The sequence below is a fragment of the Myotis yumanensis genome, unplaced genomic scaffold (genome assembly GCF_028538775.1).
Source record: "Myotis yumanensis isolate MYYU_CA2020_CCGP unplaced genomic scaffold, mMyoYum1.0.hap1 SCAF_5, whole genome shotgun sequence".
NCBI classification, from domain to species: Eukaryota; Metazoa; Chordata; class Mammalia; order Chiroptera; family Vespertilionidae; genus Myotis; species Myotis yumanensis.
The window spans coordinates 30,185,472-30,204,651 of NW_027223756.1; the positions used below are offsets into that span (position 1 = coordinate 30,185,472).

The 19,180-nt window shown below is 41.0% G+C and overlaps 1 protein-coding gene across 2 annotated transcripts in view; it reads right to left on the reverse strand.

Annotated features, from left to right (window-relative positions):
* Positions 1-19,180, reverse strand: part of CTNNA1 (catenin alpha 1) — a 174,967-nt gene that overhangs the window by 130,749 nt on the left and 25,038 nt on the right. For both annotated transcript variants that reach the window (XM_070414893.1, XM_070414892.1), the window contains exons 2-3: positions 5,872-5,978; positions 3,556-3,751 (exon numbers count right to left, since the gene is read on the reverse strand). In XM_070414893.1, the coding sequence (XP_070270994.1) occupies positions 3,556-3,751; positions 5,872-5,976 (301 nt within the window). In that variant the 5' untranslated portion in view covers positions 5,977-5,978. The remainder of the gene's footprint in view (positions 1-3,555; positions 3,752-5,871; positions 5,979-19,180) is intronic.

Sequence of the window (19,180 nt, forward strand, 5' to 3'; positions counted from 1 at the left end):
CCATTAAAGAGTATGCCCATCAATCAACTATAGCTGTTAAAATAACACAGATGCTACCAAACTCAATAGTTTTAACTCTACTGTTTTAGTAGACCAATAAATAATGCTTTCTTGCTCTAAAAATGACAAGACACTTTCTACAGAAAAAAAAAAAAGGTTCTTATAACGATTGAGACTTAGTATTGAATAACATTGATTGTTTTCAGGGATTTGAAGTCCTACTTCTACTCAAAAACAATGCACTTTCACTATAATCAAAGTTTACCTAGAATGAAATAATGATCTGAAAACCAAACCTTGAAAAGAATACTTTCAAAAAAATCTTAAGACAAATAGTGCCTAAACATAAAGAGACATGAAAGGGGGGAAACTACAAGCCAAACATTAAAGTATTTGCTTTCTATTTATTGGATGAGGAATTTACTTTCACCTTCTAGCCATTTGGAGAGAAGGTGTATGTAGGTGTCACTATTAAATGTTTTTTCAATATTGGAGAAGAGGCTGCAGTGAATTATCCAGATGTTTTCATGTTGTCTACCATGTAAATAACAGTACATACATGAGAGGTAACAGGTTGTGATTAGTGGTATGGTAGTCATGGAAGAAAAATCAAGCCAAATGGCCTGGAAGGCAGTAAAAGTCACTGGCTTTAGCTACAATCCTTGCTCTGTTCAACAGAATTCTACCACCTTTTCCAAGACTACCATAAATCTGGTCCCACCGTTAAAACCATTACAGACACATGCAATCATGTCTTGATTTTCAACTCCAAGTTAATCCTACCTCTGCAAAACCACCAGAAGCTAGGAAGAAGAATGGGAAGATTCTTCCTCTGAGCCCCCAAGAAATAGTCAACCCTGACACGTTGATTTCATATATCTGGCCAACAGATATCTAAGAGAATAAATTTCTGTTGTTCTATGCCACTAAGTTTATAGTAACTTATATGTTACTAAAGGCCCGGTGCATGAAATGTGTGCACTGGGGGGATTTGGGGGGGGCGGGTCCCTCAGCCCGGCCTGCGCCCTCTCGCAGTCCAGGACCCCTTGCTCCTTACCACCCACCTGCTCACTGCTCCTTACCGCTTGGCTCACTGCTCCTTAGCGCTGTTGCGGAGGCAGGAGAGGTTCCTGCCACCACCACTGCGCTCACCAGCTGTGAGCCCAGCTTCTGGCTGAGCGAACTCTCCCTGAGGGAGCACACTGACCACCAAGAGGCAGCTCCTGCGTTGAGCATCTGCCCCCTGGTGGTCAGTGTGCATCATAGCAACAGGTTGTTCTGGTCGTTCGGCCATAACAGTTGCTTAGGCTTTTATTATGTAGACTAAAGGCCCAGTGCACGAAATTTGTGCACTGGTAGGGTCCCTAGCAGCTGCCAGCTGCCGACCGGGGCCTCCTTCCCTTCCCCCAGCAGGCCCCGCCCCCTGGTCGAACTCCCGGATGACCTCCCGATGGAGGGGACAATTTGAATACTACTCTTTTATTATATAGGATTGCAGCCCTGGGAAACTAATACATCCAATTAGCTAGTATTATGGAATTTAAATAATCTCATCATTTGCAGTATGAGAAAACTTATCTTCTGCCTGAAAACTGAGAAAAATATTTAGTTCACAAATTCAGAACAACTAAAGATAGCATCGCCCATTTAATGCATTGTCTCTTTTGGGGTACTGACACAGGTATGAATTTGACATTAAGACTCCAATGGACAATGCATGCACATTGCTGTCAGCCACCAGAGATCCACTGAGGTGCTCACAAAGCCCAGTAAAGCGCTTGCATGGTGTAGGGATTCAGTCCACCTTAGTTGATATCCAACAGCCCTACAGGAAGCTAGGTCTTTGCTGAAGTCCCCTGCTGGAACACAAATTTAACACAAAACTGTAGGGCGCCGCTATAGGGTTAAGCCTTGGACCAAACTGTTGGCAAAGCCACAAATAAGTCCCAGCTTAGAGGGCACAGCCCTCTTAGCATAATTAGGCTTGACCTTATGATGCTCCCTAGATCTTATCTGGGTAGCTAATGGGCTGAGGGAGATATAGCAAGTACTTCCAAAACAAGTGAAACTCACAAGAACATTGTAACTCTGTTGACCACTACCTTGTTTACCTCTGGCTATAAAATAAAGGCTCAGCTTGCCTCTGGATCTCTCTCTCTGACCTCAGCCAGGCACAGGAAGATCCACCTACACCAGTGGTTCTCAACCTTCTGGCCCTTTAAATACAGTTCCTCATGTTGTGACCCAACCATAAAATTATTTTCGTTGCTACTTCATAACTGTAATGTTGCTACTGTTATGAATCGTAATGTAAATATCTGATATGCAGGATGGTCTTAGGCAACCCCCGTGAAAGGGTCGTTCGACTGCCAAAAAGGGGTCACGACCCAGAGGTTGAGAACCGCTGACCTAGACCCAGTTTATTCTCTTTGTCTGTCTTTTCTTCATCCGTCACCACCCTCACTCAGGCTTGCAGAACCCTTGGCTGAGCTGGCTCGGCACACAAAACTACAGATTACAAGAAGTTAATCTTTCACATTCAAAGTCCTCTTATCATTTGTAACATCACAGTGATGACAGCTTTTCTAATAGTAATTACTGGTAGGTAACTTGTGGGTTATAATTTCACCTTCTATTAATTCCGCGTTTCCCAAAACATGATTCTTTTAAGATTCAGTTTATTTCAAACAGATTCAGTTTATTTCAAACCAGTGCAAATATGTGTGACTAATATTACATACCTGTCTGACAGAATGGGGCAATGTCTATGGTATTTCCTGTAGGGAGCGGCTATAGGGTTAAGCCTCGGACTGACGTGTTGGCAAAGCCACAAACAAGTCCCAGCTTAGAGGGCACAGCCCTCTTAGCATAATTAGGCTTGACCTTATGATGTTCCCTAGATCCTATCTAGGTAGCTAATGGCTGTGGGAGGTGCAGCAAGTGCTGCCAAAACAAGTGAAACTCACAAGAACATTGTAACTCTGTTGATCACTACCTTGTTTACCTCTGGCTATATACTAAAGGCTCAGCTTGCCTCTGGATCTCTCTCTGTGGCCTTAGCCAGGCACAGGAGATCCACCTACACCCAGCTTATTGTCTTTGTCTTTTCTACATCGTTCTTCAACCCCCACTCAGGCTCACCGAACCTTTGGCTGTGCTGGCCCGGCACAATTTCCAGAATTGCTGGACATTTTTATATTTTATCACCCCTATGTCTTCAGCATGAACTAAAAAGAGAGACTGCATAGGATGACAAGTAAACTTCTGCCCCATTTATTCTCTATCAAATTGACAACATTTCTAAGACTCAACTTTTACTTGGAACACCCATGAGAAGTGAATTCAAATTCTCCAAAAAAATTTTTCTTTTGTTACTATCTCTCCTGATTAAAATTTAAGCCAGCACAACTTAATATATCTCCAATAACTGAATATGATTAATTACAGCAACTGGCAAACATAAAAATGAAAATATTGGCCACAAAAAGTCACCTTCCAGAATTAATTTTCTAAAAAGGACTGCCCCTCTATATATAAAAAGCAATATTAACCTACCTTGTTTTCGAACATCTTCTACAGCAGCCACAAGCTCCTCCTTGAGAAACTGACTCTCCTTTGCAATTTTATCCCCTTTGTCCAAGAAATTCTCAGTTGCTTGTTCAACAGATGCAGCCAAAACATGGGCCTTCTTAGAACGACCTCTCTTCTTATTAGAGGGCCCCTTACTGTTAGTGTTTACCAAAGTCGTAACCTAAAAGTTTCATTTTCAAAAATTAAACTACAGTCAGTTAAAATGAAAATAACAGACTAACATCTTTTAAAATAGCAAAAATAAATTATTCATAACATCACATTTATGACATTCCATCAAGCACTAACAAATAACATACAACTCTCTCCATGTTTAAAACATACAGTAATGATACTCTATTTAGTTTCTCAAATAATTTAGCCCTTATGTATAAGAAATATAATATCTTAATTCCTCAAATATGAATATTAGATTTTTCGTTATCTTATAAATGAAAAACTGATTAGAAACAAGTTAGATATCTCTACTCTGTCATTAAGAAGTTGCAGGGGGTGAGGAGGAGTAGAATAGGGTAAGGGGGGATAAATGGTGATGAAAAGAAACTTAATTTAGGGTGGTGAAGACACAATATAATATACAGATGATATATTGTAGAATTGTATACCTGAAACTTGTATAATCATAATAATCAATGTCACCCCAACAAATACAATTTTTTTTTAAGAGTTCCAGAAAGAGGTCAACACTAAATTCAGTTTTAACTGAAGATCACATTTTTCCCATTTTCAACCTGTGTAAAATGTTTTAAGATAACTTACTTCTGAAATCTTTTTACAGTTTTTTCACACAAATATCAGCAATTAGTGAAGACCCTTAAGAAAGAAAGGAACAACTGCCCAAAGTAGCCTATCACAATGGTGTTTTGAGTCCAAGAACAGTAACCATCATCCTATCCTATATCCTATATAATAAAGAGATAATATGCAAATTGACCCTCACTCCATCACGCCATCACAAAATGGCTGCGCCCACAGTGGAGGCAGGGTTCCCGTAACATAAGATGGCTGCGCCCACAGCGGAGGCAGGGTTCCCATAATGAGCCGTAACAAGCAATTAGCAGGGACCTGAGGCTGCATGGCACCGGGCCGGGGCGGGGGACCTGAGGCTGCAACCCCGCCTCGGGGCTGGGCCGGGGGACCTGAGGGTGCACTCCCCGCCCGGCGCCAGGTTGGGGGACCTGAGGCTATGCCCCCCACCCAGCGAGGCTTGACAGGTGCCCTGAGGCTACAGCCCCCCACCTGACGGGGCTTGATGGGGGAGGGGCTGGCTGGGGCTGGATCTCACCCAATGGTGGTGGGGGCCGGCCAGGTCTGAGTCTCGCATGATTTCAAGGTGCACGCGGGTGGGTAGGGACTTGACTCTGGGTCCCGTGGCGTGCCCCAGACTCTTGACAGGAGGAAGATTTTCATATACATTTTACTAATTTTCTTTCATCTCTGACACCTCTATTATAGAGAAAGGGCAAGTAACAATATTAAAATATTTCCTCTAGCCCTAGCCGGTTTGGCTCAGTGGATAGAGCATCGGCCTGTGGACTGAAGGGTCCCAGGTTCGATTCCGGTCAAGGGCACATGCCAGGTTGCGGGCTCGATCCCCAGTAGGGGGCATGCAGGAGGCAGCCGAGCCATGATTCTCTTTCATCATGGATGTTTCTATCTCTCTTTCCCCTTCTCCCTTCCTCTCTGAAATCAATAAAAATATTTTAAAAAAATATATTTCCTCTAAGTAATTCCCTTTTAATGTGCACGAATTCGTGCACCGGGCCACTAGTAAATACATATAATACTAGATAATCTATAGGATGAAGATGACTGAATATTTGTTATTAGAGTAATCTGTCACACAAAAGTTTTACTAAGAGTTATAGTAGATGGGCTCCAAGAAAGTAAATATACCTGAGTCTGACCACACACTCCAACATATTTTAAAAATTATATATGTGCACATGTACATGTATATATACATATAATACTAGTTTATATTTATCAGTTGAAACAGAATTTTTTAAAAAGATAGCACATGCCACTACATTTTGACTATCTACCTCTCTCTCTCACTCACACTAGTAAACTGTGCCAGAACACTAAAAGGGCATATCTAGTTGCTAAGAGTTAATGAAATGCCATCCCACTATGATATTTGTATTTGTAATAAGCACCATCAACCTAAACTCAAACGCTCAAATTAAACCTTTGAACTAAATAACTTTGTTCTATGTTTGTTACTGCTATGGAACCATGTTACAATAACTATGTATGAATTTGATTTCAGATGCTTACCTGTGTAACAAGAGGCTCCAACAGTCTTTCAACTGCCAGAGTCCTGATCTCTAGACTTTTGGGGTCCCATTTGAAGTTTATGTTGCCTGTGTGAACTGCAGTCATTTCTAAAAGAGAAACAAAAAGTCAATGTCAGACAAACATCAAACACAAACATGAAATATGTAACAAATCTCCTACATAAGGACTTTTATATCATATTTTATATCAAGGAAAGCTACATTCACCACAAGATGGAAAAAATTCTTACAAGCCTATACATGAGGGCCCAATAACTCTTACAACCTCTTAAGATTTCAAGTTTACAAATATTAGGGGTACCATAAGAAGGTATTCCCAAACATATAGAGCTTTTCCCTTTGGGCTTCTCTGGCACCAAAGCATTTCTTTCAGTATTTCCATGCCAACTTAGCAGGATGAAAAGCTAACGTGAATGAACCCTAATACAAAAGGATTCTCATTCTGAAAAACATTAATCAGTTGCCTCCTGCATGCTCCCCAAACAGGGATCAAACCCAAAACCTGGGCATGTGACCAGACTGGGAATCGAGCCCACTACCTTCTGGTGTAGGGGACAATGTTCAACCAATTTACCCACATTGGCCAGGGCTATAGTACATTATTATCTAAATGATACACCTCACTTCATTTTTTGATGGATTCCTAGAGAACATCTTTTTTTTTAAATATATTTCTTTATTGATTTCAGAGAGAAAGGAAGAGGGAGAGATAGAAACATCAATGATAAGAGAATCATTGATTGGCTGCCTCCTGCATGCCCTACTGGGGATCGAGCCCGCAACCCAGGCATGTGCCCTTGGCCAGAATCGAACCTGGGACCCTTCAGTCCACAGGCTGATGCTCTATCCACTGAGCCAAACTGGCTAGGGCCCTAGAGAACATCTTGTCTTACTCTATATTAAAACATAAGGTTTAAAAAGGTCTTCTGCCCTCTGCACCTGCAACTATTTTCACTCATAGCCAGGAGAAATTCCAAGTCACACTTAGTCAAATATCACTGTATCAGTATTAAGATAAACTTCCATTAGACAGAGGCGTTAAGACTAGAGCAAAGACTTCAACAAAAATACCAAGCAGTTAGTGTTTACTTCTAAAAGTAATGCCTTAAAAATCAAATTTTTAAAAAGATAGGAGAGGTATGTAGTTGAGAAAATCACTAATATAAACTTTCCAGACAACACACTGTTGGTAGAACTTTAAAACCATAAAAGGATGCATTCTTATGACCCAAAAATTCACTTCTAGAATTTTACTCTAAATGTAATATTAAGGTGCATGTTAAAAACCTACATAGCAAATGATGTTCACAACCACACATTATTGGAAACTACCTAAATTTCAAACAGATCACTGAATAAATCACAACCAACCAATTCAGGAACCATCATAATAACTGAATTCAGGCATGAATTATTAAAGAATGCTAAACTGATTGGGTGAAAGTTTACTGAAAAACTGAATATTTACAATGTCTCATGGTAACTCCGAAGAGACTACTGATTTCAAAGGGGGTAAAATATAACTTTAGAGAAACCTGGCAGACCACCTTAATCAAGTGGTCAAAATTAACATCCCTAATAATGGTACAAATTGACATCATGTACCTCCTGATATGATGCACTCGGAGATAGGATACATAACTTTCTGTGGTACTATCTACCAAAATAATATAACTTCAATTTCGTCATGAGGAAACATCAAACTCACAGTGAGGGACATGCTATAAAATAACTTCAAAAATGTAGTCTTCAAGATCCACCTAAGGCTGCACTACAAGAAGGCCTATGGCGGCGACCGAGGCCTGTGCAGCCAAGTATGTAACACGCAGCCCTTTCCAGAGAAAAGGCCCCAGATCCCTGGATTAGCGGTAAGCATTTTCTTGAAGGATAGGTCCTTTTCAAGCCTACAGTTCCTGTTAAGTTCCTGTCATTGTTTCTTGAACTAAAATCCACAAAGCAGGATTAAAATGGTGGCAGAGTAGGAGGATGCTCCCAGGAACAGCTGGAATTACAACTGAAATATGGAAAGGCTGCCCTAACTGGTTTGGCTCAGTGGATAGAGCGTCGGCCTGCGGACTGAAAAGTCCCAGGTTCGATTTCGGCCAAAGGCATGTACCTTGGTTCTGGGCCCATCCCTGGTGAGGGGTGTGCAGGAGGCAGCTGATCGATGTTCCTCTCTCATCGATGTTTCTAACTCTCTATCCCTCTCTCTTCCTCTCTGTAAAAAAATCAATAAAATATACTAAAAAAGAAATATGGAAAGGCTTCCTGAATAATCAATGGAAAACCCACAGGAGAGAACCCTGATACCCAAGGACTGAAGGTGGAGACCACATGGAGACTGGTAGGAGGGGTGGAGGCACAAAAGAGCTGGCCGAGCACCCAGACGGCAGCTGAAGTCCCGGAAAGATATCGCAGCTGTGCCACTGAGAACTCTGGGATCTAATCCTGAAGCTGAGCCTCCTAGCAGAGAGCACCAAACTGAAGAGGGTACCACATATCATCTGGCTATGAAAAGCAGTGGGATGCTGTCTGCCAGGGAGTGGCAACTGAAAGTTTGAGCACCCTCTTAAAGGGCCAACCCACAAAAATTCCCTGTGGAGGCACCCACCTTGTGCTCTGGCAGAGGAAGGGTGAAGTGGACTGGAGCTGTGAGAGCAGAACCCAGGACTGGGGACTCAGGGGATAGAGCTCAGAAGGCAGACACCCCAAGTTTCCTGTGCTGTCATTCTTTCATACAGCGTGGAGGACATCTTTCCCACATAGACACCTGCCTTGCCTGGGGGGAAGACACACCCTATTGGAAAGCACCTTGCCCTGAGGCCACTTAAGAGATTAAAGTAACAATTAGCCTCCAGGCAGGAGCAACTGCCCCACCCTGTTGAAAAAACTCTCATCACAACAGAGGACAATTACCTGGGAGCAATTCAAGTAGGAATCCTATTAGTCTCTAAGCCAGCGGTTCTCAACCTGTGGGTTGCGACCCCTTTGGAAGTCGAACGACCCTTTCACAGGGGTAACCTAAATACATCCTGCATATCAGATATTTACATTACGATTCATAACAGTAGCAAAATTACAGTTACAAAGTAGCAACGAAAATAGTTTTATGGTTGGGGGTCACCACAACATGAGGAACTGTATTAAAGGGTCGCAGCATTACGAAGGTTGAAAACCACTGCTCTAGACAGAGGTGGTCTCTGGAGGCTTTGAGTCTTTGTCTGATCCAATTAGTCAGAAACTGCCTTTAACACTGTCCTGCACTAGAGATTGAGAGGTGTAGAGGATTTACCTAAAACTTAGTCACAAACCCAGACAGACAACAAAATGAGGAAACAAAGAACTCCCAAATGAAAGAATTAATGAATTCTCCAGAAGAGATAAATGAAGCAGAGATTAAAAAAAATTTATCTGAAACAGAGTTCAGAGTAATGATGGTAAAGATGCTCAAGAGCATGAAAAAATATATAGTAATATGAAAAAAGAACCATGTGAGATAAAGAATGACATAACACATTGGGAGAAATACACAGCAGATTAGGTCAGTGGTCGGCAAACTCATTAGTTAACAGAGCCAAATATCAACAGTACAACAACTGAAATTTCTTTTGAGAGCCAAATTTTTTAAACTTAAACTATATAGTAGGTACACTGTTATTAACTTAATTAGGGTACTCCTAAGGTTTAGGAAGAGCCACACTCAAGGGGCCAAAGAGCCGCATGTGGTTCGAGAGCCGCAGTTTGCCGACCACAGGATTAGGGGAAGCTGAGGATATCAAATCAGTGAATTAGAAGATAGAGTTGAAAATATTACTCAATCAGAGAACCAAAAACAAAAAATAACTAAAAAACAGGAGGACAGCTTAAGAGAGCTGTGAGACAATGTGAAACATAACAATATTAGAATAGTAGGTGTGCCAGAAGAGGCAGAAAGGAAGAAAGGGATAGAGAAGATATTTGAAGAAATAATGGTAGAAAACTTCCCTAACCTGGTAAAGGAAAAAGTCACACAAGTTCAGGAGGCACAGAGAACCCCAAACAAGAACAACCCAAACAGATCCACACCCAGTCACATCATAATTAAAATTAAAGACAAAGAGAGAATCTTAAAGGCAGCAAGAGAAAAGAAAACTGTTACCTACAAAGGAGTTCCCATAAGGCTGACACCTGATTTTTCATCAGAAACTCTACAGGCCAGAAGGGAATGGCATGAAGTACTCAAGGTAATGGAAAGCAAGGATCTGGGACAAGATTATTATTCAAAATAGACCGTCAAATAAAGAGCTTCCAGACAAAAAAAAAAGGCTAAAGGAGTTCATCACCACCAAGTCAGCATTACAAAAAATGCTAAAGGGACTGCTGTAAGGGATTGCTCAGAAGAAGAAACAGAGAGAAACTTAGCCATACAGAATTAAAATGGCTATAAATAAGTACCTCTCAATAATAACCCTAAATAAATGGGTTAAATGCTCCAATCAAAAGGTGTAGGGTACCTGAATGAATACAAAAACATGACCCAATTATATGCTGTCTACAAGAGACCCACCTCAAAACAAGACACACACAGGATGAAAGTGAAGGGATGAAAAATATTTTCCATGCAAATGGAAAAGAAAAAAAAGCCTAAGTAGCAATACTCATATCCAACAAAATAGACTTGAAAAGCATCATGCTAAGCAAAATAAGCAAGTCGGAGAAAGATAAATATCATATGATCTCACTCATTTGTGGAATATAATGAACAACATAAATTGATGAACCAAAATAGAGCCACAGGGGGGAAAAATACTCTAGAATATAATAGAAGTAATCCTGTTTTTTGCAGATTTTTAATATTTCCTATAACTTTTGTGATATCATACTATGTTAGTGCAGTTTTGGTAACCTTAGCATATTTAAAATCCTTTTATCCTTGAAATATTAATGTTTATTGCATTTAATATTATTATATGTAAGATCATTTTTCTTGAATAATTGGTGTTTATTGCATGTAACATTATATTTAAAATCGTTTTTCTTGAAATAAAAACTGAAAAAAAACACTAAGCAAACAAAAAAACATGTAGTCTTCAAAGATGTCAAGGTAAGAAAAACAAAGATAAATTGAAAAATTCCTCCAGATTAAAGGAGGCTAAAAAGACATGATAACTAAATGCTATAATTCTGGACTCAAATTGTACTAGAAGAAAAAAATATTGAAACAATTGATAAAATTTGAAAATGGATTATGAATTATACAATAGCATTATATCAAGGTTAAATTTTCAATTTTTCATCATAATATTGTAGTAATGGGCATGATGTCTGCAATGTTCATATATTGCAGAAAAAAATAATGTATTAAATCCTATATAATAAAAGGCTAATATGCAAATCAACCTAACAGGGGAACCACCGGTCACTATGATGCACATTGACCACCGGGGGGTGCCACTCAGCCAGAAACCAGGACATCCCCTGAGGGCTCCCCGAATGCAAGAAGGCAAAGGCCAAGCTGAGTGACCACCCCCGTCCCCTGTCGAGTGCACAAATTTAATGCACTGAGCCTCTAGTATAAATATATATACAGAGAGAAATGGAAAGTAGGACAGAGAGTTAGATGAAGAGAGAAGGGAGTGAGAGAGGAAGGACAGAAGGGGAAGGAAAAGGAGGGAAATGGGAAAAATGGGACAGGAAGGGAGAAGGGATGGAGAGAATGAAAGGGGTAGGAGGAGAGAAGAAGGGAGGAGGAATAGAGAGGAAGGGAAAAGCGAAGAAGGTAAAAGGAGAAGGAGAACAGAGGAAGAAAAGAGAGAGATATCTTCAAATGTGGCTAGTGTGGCTAAGGAATTGATTTTTAATTTTTTTTTTTAAATATATTTTATTGATTTTTTACACTGAGGAAGGGAGAGGGAGAAGGATACAGAGTTAGAAACATCAATGAGAGAGAAACATCGATCAGCTGCCTCTTGCACACCCCCTATTGGGGATGTGCCCGCAACCCAGGTACATGCCCTTGACCGGAATCGAACCTGGGACCCTTCAGTCCGCAGGCCGATGCTCTATCCGCTGAGCCAAACCAGTCAGGGCTGATTTTTAAATTTCATTTAATTTTAATTAATGTTAAAATCTGTTTTTAAATGATGACCAGAAAAAAAGATTATAAAATGATGACTAGGACAAGATAGAAAAGCACATGTCTGTGACTAGCCCACTCTTAACAACTTTAATATAAAAATATCTGTATAGCCCTAGCTGGTTTGGCTCAGTGGATATAGCACTGGCCTGCAGATTGAAGGGTCCCAGGTTTGATTCTGGTCATGGGCACATGCCTGGGTTGCGGGCTGGATCCCCAGTAGGGGGTGTGCGGGAGGCAGCCAATCGATGATTCTCTCTCATCACTGATGTTTCTCTCTCTCTCTCTCTCTCTCTCTCTCTCTCCCCCTCCCTCTCTGAAATCAATAAAAATATATTTTTTTAAAAATTTGTATATCATCTGCCATAAATGCATACCTGAATGACAATGAATAGCTGGACCCCATTAGATATTGCTGAAAATATCAGCACAGGTATCATTTAATATTTCATCAAGACTTATCTAAGCATCAAAAAATTCTAGAATAATTGGAGACGGAGTGCCAAAAGGAATTTAGATTTTGGATTTGCTTAACCTGGTAATACAGAATGCCAGTTTCCAGGGAATTTGTTTCATTACAAGTGGGCAAATATGCTCTCTACACTGATATGTCAGGCCTATACTTTGGTTTTTAAAGGTTATTTTTTCACTAATCTGATGAGCCCAAATCAGTAAACTTTAGAAGATGGAGTGCTCTAGATTGCTAAAGGGCTAATAACAGTTCAAGCAAATGTCATCAAATGTCACAGATAAGACATTTTAGAAAGAATGATTTATCCCATGGATTCTGCACTCCTGTATCCTAGCATTCCACAGTCACTGCATCAACTAACACAAATATAACAGAAAACTCCTCAAGGGTTGTAGGAGGGAGCCAAGAAATAAATGAAGCCAGCTGAAGTAGTCATGTGGTCACATTTGTTTTAATTCTTAAACAAGTACAGCAAACAATTCACATTCCCAAAGAAATAAACTCTTCCTATTTTTTTTTTCTTCTTCTTGAAATAAAAAGCCTTCTTCAAAAACAGGAGCCCAGGGAAGGACAGTTAGCTAAACCCCAGCTTGGGGCAAAGCCCTAGGTCTGAGGACTTTGTAACTTCTGAAAACCAGCAAATCAAGCGCGTACACACGCATTCCTATTGCTTTAGAACCGAAGCTCAGGCCCTTTTCCTACATAAGCAAAACTGAGAACCAAACCCCCGCCAGTGTGGTGCAGTTGGTTGAGTCATCCCATGCACCAAAAGGTTGCCGGTTCTGTTTAGCGCACATGCCCAGGTTTCAGGCTCGATCTCCAGTAGGGGGGCATGCAGGAGGCAGCTGATCTATGTTTTTCCTCTCAAGATGTTCCTCTCTCTCCCTCCCCCTCCTCTCTAAAAATCAATAAGCTTATTTTTTAAAAAAAATTAAAAAACTGAGAACCAAGATGAGCATTCTGGTCTGAGAAATAGGGTCTCGGGCTTAGGGAAGCTGTGGAGCAGAAGGAACGCTGTTTGGAGATACCTGGAAGGAGGAAAGAAGGAGGAAGCTGCCCAAGGTGAGCATGCAAAGAATGGGCCAGCCCCATCAGGGGAAAAGGCTTCTGATACTTAAAGAACAAGACTCCCTTAAGATTTGTACAGCCCTGGCCGGTTTTTCTCAGTGGTCAGAGCGTCAGCCTGTAAACCGAGGGTCGTGGGTTTGATTCCCAGTCAAGGGCAAGTACCTTGGTAGCAAGTTCCAGAGCCCTGGTACGGGTGCTTGCGGAAGGCAACCAATCAATCCGTGTGTCTCTCTCACATCAATGTTTCTCTCTCTTTCTTTCCCCCCCCCCCCTTCCACTCTCCCCAGAAATCAATGGAAAAAAATATACTCAAGTGAAGATTAAAAAAAATATTTGGGCAGCCCGGCCGGCATGGCTCAGTGGTTAAGCAGCAACCTTATGCACCAAGAAGTCACTGATTTGATTCCCGGTCAGGGAACATGCCCGAATTGCGGGCTCAATCCCCTGTGTGGGGCGTGCAGGAGGCAACCAATCAATGATTCTCTCTCATCACTGATATTCCCATCTCTCCCTCTCCCTTCCTCTCTGAAACCAATAAAAATATATTAAAGAAAAAAAAAGATTTGTACAGATGTTGATAATTTAAAATGTTCTCATTTTTAAAAAAAGCCTGCTTTGTCTTCTCTTTTCCAAATTTTGATACTTTAGGGTACAAAAAAATTTCACTTTCTTCTTAACTCTAACCAAGGCAAAGTGTAAGCACAATGATGAATTCCTAATGACATCTGAGTCTGGGGAGACTGTTAGGAGGGGCCAGGACTGATTAACCAGGAAAACTTGCCCAGCTGCCCATCAGCTCTAAACTATCTTTATGATGTAGATCTAGGGTTAGCAAGTCGTCCAATTTTTCAAGAGATCCAGAGGTTCAGGTTTTTATGTGAAATCTTCCAACTTTAACATTAGCAACTAGTTCAAAAAAATTTTACCATTGTGTGGAACAAGCAAACGTGTCTGACAACTATGTTTGCCTTGTTTGTCAATACTTTGCAACCACTGAACAAGATTCTCCCCTAAGGAGGCGACCACCAAGATGGCGGCATAGGTAAACACCGGGGACTGCTGCCGAAAACAACCACTTCAAAAATACAACTAAAAGACGGAACGTGCCGAAACCGGTTTGGCTCAGTGGATAGAGCGTCGGCTTGCGGACTGAGAGGTCCCAGGTTCGATTCCGGTCAAGGGCATGTACCTGGGTTGCGGGCGCAACTCCAGTGGGAGCTGTGCAGGAGGCAGCTGATCGATGTTTCTCTCTCATTGATGTTTCTGGCTCTCTATCTCTCTCCCTTCCTCTCTGTAAAAAATCAATAAAATATATTTAAAAAAAAAAAAAAAAAAAAAAAAAAAGACGGAACGGACATCATCCAGAACCACAGGAAGGCTGGCTGAGGAGAGACTCTTCAACTAGAAGGAAAGAGAACAGCAAACCGAGGCTCAGAGGAGGCGCAGTGTGGAAAATTTAAAGGTGCGGAGGTGCGCGCGCAAAGCGGGCTGGTGGCTGAGGGCGCGGTTGTCGTTTTCAATCAGGAGTGAGTCTCAGGCTTTGGGCTCCAGATCCGGGCGAGTCTCTAGGGACTCAGACTCAGACGGGAGAAGCGGGATTGTCCGGCATCAGTTGGAACCTAAGGGCAGCTTTCTCTCCGAAGTTTGCAGCAGCTGCCGGGGTTCTGTGAAGCAGAGCCTCTGGGAACGGGACTGAGAGCAGCCATAACTGCTCCCTCCACCCACCCTGCTGATCCCGTGCGACCCACCCCACCCAAGCCCTGCAGCAGAGCCATTTGCTGGATCGCCTCAGGCAAAGGCTAGATTAGCACCTCCCCAGAGGACAGAAGTTTTCCCGGCAGACACAGCTGATTCTCACAGCCAGTCGGCCTGGTGGTCAAATCCCTCTAGTATTAACTACAACAATCAAGGCTTAACTAGAACAAGACTGCGCATAAAGACCACAAGGGGGTGCACCAAGAAAGCATAAAAAATGCGGAGACAAAAAAACATGACAGAAATGGAGGATATAGAGCTAAAAAATGCAATTTTAAGGGCTTGCAATAATGTGCTAGAAGCAGCCAATAAACTTGATGAGAGCCTCACGAAAACTAATGAGACCCTCAATGCTATGATAAAGAAACAACTAGAAATTAAGCATACACGGACTGAAATAAAGAATATTATACCCAATAGCAGACCAGAGGAGCGCAAGAATCAAGCCAAAGATTTGAAATTCGAAGAAGCAAAAAACACCCAACCGGAAAAGCAAAATGAAAAAAGAATCCGAGCCGAAACCGGTTTGGCTCAGTGGATAGAGTGTCAGCCTGCGGACTGAAGGGTCCCGGGTTCGATTCCGGTCAAGGGCATGTACCTGGGTTGCGGGCACATCCCCAGTGGGGGATGTGCAGGAGGCAGCTGATCGATGTTTCTCTCTCATCGATGTTTCTAACTCTCTATCCCTCTCCCTTCCTCTCTGTAAAAAATCAATAAAATATATTTTTTAAAAAAAAGAAAAAAGAAAAAAGAATCCGAATATACGAAGATAGTGTAAGGAGCCTCTGGGACAGCTTCAAGCGCACTAATATCAGAATTATAGGGGTGCCAGAAGATGAGAGACAGCAAGATATTGAAAACCTATTTGAAGAAATAATGGCAGAAAACTTCCCCCACCTGGTGAAAGAAATGGACTTACAGGTCCAAGAAGCGCAGAGAACCCCAAACAAAAGGAATCCAAAGAGGACCACACCAAGACACATCATCATTAAAATGCCAAGAGCAAAAGACAAAGAGAGAATCTTAAAAGCAGCAAGAGAAAGAGACTCAATTACCTACAAGGGAATACCCATACGACTGTCAGCTGATTTCTCAACAGAAACTTTGCAGGCCAGAAGGGAATGGCAAGAAATATTCAAAGTGCTGAATACCAAGAACCTACAACCAAGATTACTTTATCCAGCAAAGCTATCATTCAGAATTGAAGGTCAGATAAAGAGCTTCACAGATAAGGAAAAGCTAAAGGAGTTCATCACCACTAAACCAGTATTATACGAAATGCTGAAAGGTATCCTTTAAGAAGAGGAAGAAGAAGAAAAAGGTAAAGATACAAATTATGAACAACAAACATGCATCTATCAACAAGTGAATCTAAGAATCAAGTGAATAAGTAATCTAATGTACAGAATGAACTGGTGATTATAATGAATCAGGGACATAGAAAGGGAATGGACTGACTATTCTTGGGGGGGAAAGGGGAGTGGGAGATGCGGGAAGAGACTGGACAAAAATCGTGCACCTATGGATGAGGACAGTGGGTGGGGAGTGAGGGCGGAGGGTGGGGCGGGAACTGGGAGGAGGGGAGTTATGGGGGAGGGGGGAAGAGGAACAAATGTAATCTGAACAATAAAGATTTAATAAAAATTAAAAAAAAGATTCTCCCCTAAAATCCCTTCCATTTCTACATTCCAGAATTCCACATTCCCTTAAGTAATTAATATCTCTGAGAAGTCTCTAGCCTCCCCATAAAAATTCAACAGAGGCAGACTCCCACTAAAGGTGTTAGGCAAAGGACTCAATCATTCACTAACATCGAGAAACTTGAAATATACTGACACTTGAAAACTGGAAACCCATTCAGTGTGTTTTCAAGTCTTTCAATTACCATCATGGAAGTAGGCTGCCTCGTACGGCATCTTTAATCAAAGGCCCTGCCAAGAATGATACTGAACATTATTAAACTACAGAGCCAAGTTATGCTTTTGGTGACCCCAACCCTAAAAGGATTCCAAAAAGTAGTGGAGTATTTAAAATCTAATGAGAATATGTTCTCTGGAAAGAACATGGCTTCTGGTACCAGCTTTGCCATTAACTTATTATCTGATCTTGGGCAATCACTTCACCTCTCTGGGTCCTCAGTTTTCTCATCTATAAAATGAAAGGGGTTGAATTCCAAGCTCTAAGCCCTTCCAGTCCTGAAATTCTAGTATTCCTTTCATTTATATTATCTCTCCATAGCCTCTATATTGTTTTATTGAGTGTAATTTTCCCCAGGTTTCGCCTGTGGTCTTCCTAGCTAGATTTTAAGTTTAAGGAGAATAACTATGCTTATGTTTCTTTATATCCCTTAAGTTGCTGGCAAATAAAGGTGTTTTATGCAGAACAGACACAGCATTGGTTTAACTGAATTTATGCAACCTGATTTTAAAATATTTACAAGCCTACCAAGACAAAGCTCCTGCCTTAATCTTAGTCATATCTTCTGCTTCTCTACAATTAATGATATTGTTTAGAGCAGCTAAACAAATAAGTTTCAAACTCTTGGCAGTTTCTAAGTTTTCCAATTAACTTACAGAGCACTCCTTCACAAGATCTATTACAAAACCTACTAAAGCTAGCCAACCTTAATGAATTACAACAACCTTAGGTTTTTACAGGAGAAATCATGCTTAGTGGAATTAAATAAAAAGTTAAACTGCATTCAGTCTTAATTACTTTATAAAGAGCAATCCCGGCTATAAAGCAAAAGTTAACTATAAATTCAGAAAGGGGCAGAGATGAAGGAGTTTGGCCAGCAATCTTTATGACAGAGAAATGAAGAAGCAAGCAGAAAATAAAAGCATAGCCGAAACCGGTTTGGCTCAGTGGATAGAGCATCGGCCTGCGGACTGAAGGGTCCCAGGTTCGATTCCGGTCAAGGGCATGTACCTGGGTTGCGGGCACATCCCCAGTAGGAGATGTGCAGGAGGCAGCTGATCGATGTTTCTCTTCCACCGATGTTTCTAACTCTCTATCTCTCTCCCTTCCTCTCTGTAAAAAATCAATAAAACATATTTTTAAAAAAAAAAGAAAGAAAAGAAAAGCATAGCTCCATCAGAACTAAGGAAGCTGATTGTTGGCAAACTGCCTCGTTAGTGCAAAGAGCTACACACCTACTTCAAAGACTTTAAATGTTCATTTACATTTAAAATGTACAATCTCAGACAACTCTTGTAGCAATATTTTTGCCAATATATCTCCTCAGACAAGGGAAACAAAAGGAAAAAATAAACAAATGGGACTACATCAAATTAAAAAGCTTCTGCACAGCAAAAGAATCATCGACAAAATGAAAAGGGAATCCACTGAATGGGACAACATATTTATCAATGATACATCTGAAAAGGGGTTAATTTCCAACATGTATAAAGAACTTGTACAACTCAACACCAGGAGACAGACAATCCAATTTAAAAACGGGCAAAGGACCTGAATAGACAAATGGCAACAGACATATGAAAAAATGCTTACGCCGTCACTAATCATCAGAGAGATGCCAATTAAAACCACAAGATATTACCTCACATCTGCCAGAATGGCTACCATCAATAAACCAACAAACAACAGGTGGAAGCGAGGATGAGGAGAATGTGCACTGTGGGTGGGAATGAAGACTGGTGCAGTCGCTGTGGAAAAGAGTATGGAGTTTTCTCAAAATATTAAATATGGAACTGCTTAACCCATCGGTTCCATTTCTGGGAATATATCTAAAGAAATCCGAAACTCTAATTCAAAAGAATGTATGTACCACTAAGTTCATTAAAGCGTTATTTTTTTTAATATATTTTATTGATTTTCTACAGAGAGGAAGGGAGAGGGATAGAGAGTTATAGAAACATT